The sequence below is a fragment of the Eurytemora carolleeae genome, unplaced genomic scaffold, assembly GCF_000591075.1.
Source record: "Eurytemora carolleeae unplaced genomic scaffold, Eaff_2.0 scaffold1862, whole genome shotgun sequence".
NCBI classification, from domain to species: Eukaryota; Metazoa; Arthropoda; class Copepoda; order Calanoida; family Temoridae; genus Eurytemora; species Eurytemora carolleeae.
In genome coordinates, this window is record NW_019397755.1 from 37,484 (window position 1) to 43,202 (window position 5,719).

Here is a 5,719-nt window from a genome sequence, read left to right on the forward strand (position 1 = left end):
AAAAAGAATGAATAAACTGTTAGAGATACTGAATATGTTAACATATATATACATAGTATGGTATGTATAGATTCAAAATTAAGCACAAACAGATAAATAATTTTTCAAAATTTTTCAAAATGAAGTCAGTTTTCTGCAGGGTTCCATGGATACAGGGTGTCCCAATAAACATAACAATTGAGAGATGACTTGAAAGTCATCTTTGTTTTCTAATCTTAGATATTTTGATTTATTATATAAATTGAAATTTGTTTAAACTTTGCAATTTTTTCGTCACTTTTGAAGATACAAAATGGTTAACCACATTTTGAAAATCTCAAGACCAGGTGTTTTAGATCTTAGATGTTTAAACTGGAAAAGGCAATAATTGTGTTCATGAAAAAATGCCTCATGGATCAAAGAGGATATAAAATTTTCACTGAATTCCCAAATTTAATGGGACACCCTGTAAAACATAAATATTATAAACAACTTAATCATGTGATGCTTCTCTGATGTAGATTAATTTAGGAAGTTTGGTGATTCTTTGTTGAGGTACTACCCCTTGTCTGAGGTTGGAGGATGAACTTATCTCTACTGGAGGCAGGTTGTCAGGGTGTGTATCAGACATCTGAAGTAAAAAGGAGGCAGAGAGTGGTTCATGTTTGTTTCCTGTAGATGTGCCTGTTTGGACTCCGGCAATTCCTGTTGAGAGTCCAGATTGACTTGTTACTATTGAAGGGTTTCCCATAAATATTCCGCCATCATCCTCATCAAGTCTATTCTGTGCAGTTTCCAGAGATTCATGTGTACTGCTGGAATTCTGTAAATGTAGAAGACAATGTAGCTTCTCAAGGATAAATGGTCCTGTGAATGATCCCTCTTTTATTGCAAACATGCAGAGCAGAAGAAGTATGGACACATTCAGGTCAATGATCATGATAGGTTCTCTAGGTTTAAATACTAATAGCATGCATCCAAACAGAGTTACTGCTAAAAAAATCAAGCCAATTGTCATTGTCTTAATTCTAAAACCTTCAAAAATGTTTACTTCGTCCCTCATAAACCAAAGAATAGACAGGTTGGTGATGATGAAAATTGCCAGATAACTAATTGCCAGTCCCAAATTGACATAAAACAATACATCTGATTCTGCTGTTACAGTGCAACCACTTGAATATACCTCAGTAATGTGCACAGTTCCTAAAATAAAATTATCATTTTTTATAAAATGTTAGCAAAATTAACTATGGTCATTTTGTTTATTCAGTTTCTCAAAATCTATATGTCACTATGTTTTTTTGGTTTGAGTAATATTGAAAGTTTATTAAACTGCAATATTTAAAAAATATAATCAGAGCCAACTTTGATTTTCTAATTCCTTTTTTTTCAATTCAATGTCCAAGAACTAATATTTGTTAAACTATGAATTCTGTTGGATCAAAAAAATTTAACTTGAAAATGTTGGTGACATGGAAACGCCTCAACACGGAAACTGATCAAAAATAAGCGGAAACCCCTCAAAAAGGTATGTTTTTTTGGGGCGTTTCTGCTATTTCTTCAAATTTGTCAGATATCCCTCTTAATTCAAATTTTGAGGAGTTTTTTTTGATCGATTTACCAGAATCGTATATCCATTTCCGTTTTATTTTATTCAAATATTTTCAAGGGATTTCCCAATATTTCTGAGTGAATTCCCAATATTTTTGGTAAGTTTCCTCATTTTTTTGATCCGTTTCTTCTTTTTTCAAAAGCTTTTAAATTGATATGTTTCCTCATATTTTTGATCAGTTTCCTCAAATTTTAGGTCCGTTTCCTCATACTTTTGATCTGCTTCCGCTTTTTTCAAAAACTTTAAAAATCTCATTTTTTTGATATCGGTTTCCTCAAATATTAGGTCTGTTTCCTCATATTTTTGATTTGTTTCCGCTTTTTCAAAAACTTTAAAAATCTCATTTTGTTGATTGATCGGTTTCCTCAAATATTAGGTCCGTTTCCTCATATTTTTGATTTGTTTCCACTTTTTTTAAAAACTTTAAAAATCAGTTTCCTCAAATTTTAGGTCCGTTTCCATATATTTTTAGTCCGTTTCCGCTTTTTTCAAAAACTTTAAAAATCTCAATTTAATTGTTGATCGGTTTCCTCAAATTTTAGGTCCGTTTACTCATATTTTTGATCCATTTCCTCTTGTTCAAAAACTTTGAAATCATCTTTTTTTGGTATCAGCAGTGGAGTACCGAGAGCATTTTCAGTATTTGAAGTAAAAAACCAGCATTTTTTAATTGTTGAAGGGTTTTGCTCTGTGCTCAATAATATACCAAATTCTTAAAATAACAATGGTTTGTTCTCAAGTGTTTAAAAAAACATACTTTGTCATACAACTTTAAAATGAACGACATGAGTAAATTAATTAAACAAATTTTTTTCTAATCTCCTAGTAAAAAATTATATTTTAGAATACAACTATCATTTTATGACGGGAATTAAAAAAGCAATGGACTTCATTAAAAAGGTTAATGAAATTAATGAAAAATATCGTTCAATCCTGAAAACATTGTGCATTGTTGAAGGAAATCATTCTGGCTTTACACCCCCTCTCTCTTTTCACAAGTTTTTTTTAAAGTTCAATTTAAACCCAAGAATGGATCAAAACTAAGCGAAATGAAAAGAAATTGCTAAATAGTATTAATAGATTTTTAAGTTCATGAAAAAAGTAGAAACTGATCAGCAATAAAAGATTTTTAAAGTTTTTGTAATAAGCGGAAATGGATTAACAATATGAGGAAATGGACCAAAAATTCAAGGAAACCAATCAATAAATTGAAATTTTTAAAGTTTTTGAAACAAGCGTAAATGGGTCAAAAATATGAGGAAAAGGACCTAAAATTTGAGGAAACTGATCAACAAACTGAGATTTTTAAAGTTTTTGAAAAAAGCGGAAATGGATCAAAAATATGAGGAAACGGACCTAAAATTTGGGGAAACTGTTCAACAAATTGAGATTTTTTAAGTTTTGTAATAAGCGGAAACGGATCAAAAATATGAGTAAATGGACCAAAAATTTAAGGAAACCGATCAATAAATTGAGATTTTTAAATTTTTTGAAAAAAGCGGAAACGGATCAAAAATATGAGGAAACGGATCTAAAATTTGAGGAAACCGATCAACAAAATGAGATTTTCAAAGTTTTTGAAAAAAGCGGAAATGGATCAAAAATATGAGGAAACGGACCTAAAATTTGGGGAAACTGTTCAACAAATTGAGATTTTTAAATTTTTGTAATAAGCGGAAACAGATCAAAAATATGAGTAAATGGATCAAAAATTTGAGGAAACCGATCAATAAATTGAGATTTTTAAAGTTTTTGAAAAAAGCGGAAACAGATAAAAAATATGAGGAAACGGACCTAAAATTTGAGGAAACCAATCAACAAATTCAGATTTTTAAAGTTTTTGAAAATAGCGGAAACGGATCAAAAATATGAGGAAACAGACCTAAAATTTGAAGAAACTGTTAAAGAAATTGGGTTTTTTAATGTTTTTGAAAAAAGCCGAAACGGATCAAAAATAGATGGAAACGGACCTAAAATTTGAGGAAACTGATCAACAAATTGAGATTTTTTAAGTTTTTGAAAAAAGCCGAAACGGACCTAATATATGAGGAAATTGATCAAAAAAAGAGGAAACCATTCAACTCTAAATATTGGGAAACGGATACAAAATATTCGGAAATCCCTCAACAATTCTGAACTTTTGTGGGATTTCATCGAATTTCTAAAAAAAACGGAAATTCCTCAAAAATAATTTTTGATCCGTTTCCGTGTTGAGGCGTTTCCATGTTACCGAAAATGTTAACACCAGCAGGTCTTGAAAGATTCAAGGTTTTGAAAGATTTAAGGATTAGGAAAATTGAGGGTGTACCATTATTAACTACCAGGATCCTGCTCAAATCTTAATGTAAGGTAAATCGATGCAGTTTGTTATTGAAATATTGGACCTTTTCATAGTGTTCGGACGATTTTAAAGAAAGGAAACGATTAAAATTGGTACATTAATTTACCATATTCAGATACCCAACCACAAAAAACCGTTCAGAACCTGACAGATAAAACCAAGCGTTTATTTTATCCACTAACCTCCTGACAAATCAAGACAGAGAAATCCAGGGTAGATAAGAAGGGCAAGAACAACAGCATAGACCAAGCAACGTTTACTCATTTTTTCCTGGTCAAAGGCCATGATCCAATCATTCTATAATAATATAAATAATTATTATGGATAAAGTGAATTTAAAATTCTTATATTTTATACCCTAAATATGATGAATAGTCTGAAAGTAGAGATACAGAGAAACAGGTTCATGACTACAAACCATATCATGCAGCCAACATATCTAGAGACCTTCGCGACTATCAGAGGTATTGGGAACAAGACACTTCGCCAAGCTACTGGCAAGCTCTAAACATAAATTCTAAAACTATTATATGAATGATTTACCAACATTTATGTTTTGAGGTTTAAGCTTGCATCTTACCGCCTGAATTGCCAGGGCGCTGAGTAGTTGCACAATATCCTGGTTGAGAAGGATGTTGATGTTGATGTTTTCAGCTGAAATACTCTCCTTAAACTTGTAAAGGACAAAAGCAACCATGTTGATCACCAGTAGAAGCAAGATAATAGATGTAAAGAGACCTGGGGTTGAAATTTTAATTCATTATCTTATTAAGTTCAATAATTTAGTTTTTAATATAATCAATGACCTATAAGAACAACTTTTAAACAGAGTTCTTGTTTTGATTGTGATTAAATACAATCAATTGATTGAGGGAGGGTGGCAGATCTTGATGGTTTAGAGTAAGGTAAAGCTTCTGGAGTAACATTTAATTTATACATATTATTTGTTAAATAGGTATATCAACTTGAGATGTCAACATTTTGATTTGTCTAATTTCAGATTTTGTTACAATAGGGGTTATTACAAGTAATAAACGCGTTTGAAATGTTACAGTGCACAGTATGAAAATGTATGGCATAGATTAACATTATGTAATGAATTTTCTGCACTTGAATACCTTATACAATGTTAAGCTTTATTAAATGTTGGTGAAAAAAGCAAGCTCCACTACGCTTTTGCATTCCCTGTTTTTGAAAAAACTTTCACTTACACAATTTTCTAAAATTCCACTTTCATCTCAGGTAAAATAGTAAATATAACTTTGTCTCCTAATAGATGAGTAACATCAAATGCTCCTTCTTTTGGGAATTCCAAAATGTGGTCTGTTGTTTTTGTATATTAAGTATTGTCTAAATTTCTAAATATGTAGTTTTACAACTGATATTGTTAAATCATTGTATCTATTACAGTTTTATTGATAAAAAGACTTTAAATGTTTTTCTTATTTTCCTTTGACAACTTTACGAAAATTAAAGAGAAAATGTAAGTCCAGGGTCTAATTTTGAATGTTCTGCATGACACCCAAAAAAGAAAATTACATCAAAACTTGTCTTGTTACCTGTTAAACTTTGCCTGAGCCGGAAATTTAAGAGAGTATCGTTAAATTAAACTAACGAGTTTCATTTTTTGGTCTATACATCTGAGCCCGCGATTTAAAAATTTCGGCTCGAGCCGTAATTACTTAAACCTGACTTTAAGACCCAATCTTCGACCCAACTCTGACGACAGCTTGTGTCACGTGATTGACAGCTGCAAGATCTTAGGCTCGACTTAAGGAGTTAAGCCC

The 5,719-nt window shown here is 31.2% G+C and overlaps 1 protein-coding gene across 1 annotated transcript; it reads right to left on the minus strand.

Moving 5' to 3' along the window:
- Positions 1 to 336: 336 nt before the first annotated feature.
- Positions 337 to 4,742, minus strand: LOC111715788 (uncharacterized). Its single transcript, XM_023491155.1, has 4 exons — positions 4,513 to 4,742; positions 4,290 to 4,436; positions 4,115 to 4,229; positions 337 to 1,182 (listed from the first exon to the last, which is right to left on the minus strand). Exons 1-4 carry the CDS (start codon positions 4,627 to 4,629, stop codon positions 473 to 475), a joined length of 1,089 nt encoding a protein of 362 aa, XP_023346923.1. The 5' UTR covers positions 4,630 to 4,742; the 3' UTR covers positions 337 to 472.
- Between the last annotated feature and the right edge of the window lie 977 nt (positions 4,743 to 5,719).

Coding starts and splice junctions, on each gene's coding strand:
- LOC111715788 (XM_023491155.1), bottom strand. CDS start 4,629: ATGGTTGCTTTTGTCCTTTACAAGTTTAAGGAGAGTATTTCAGCTGAA. Junction 4,230..4,289: donor GACTATTCATCATATTTAGG/GTATAAAATATA, acceptor ATATTATTATAG/AATGATTGGATCATGGCCTT. Junction 1,183..4,114: donor CTGTCTTGATTTGTCAGGAG/GTTAGTGGATAA, acceptor ATTTTATTTTAG/GAACTGTGCACATTACTGAG.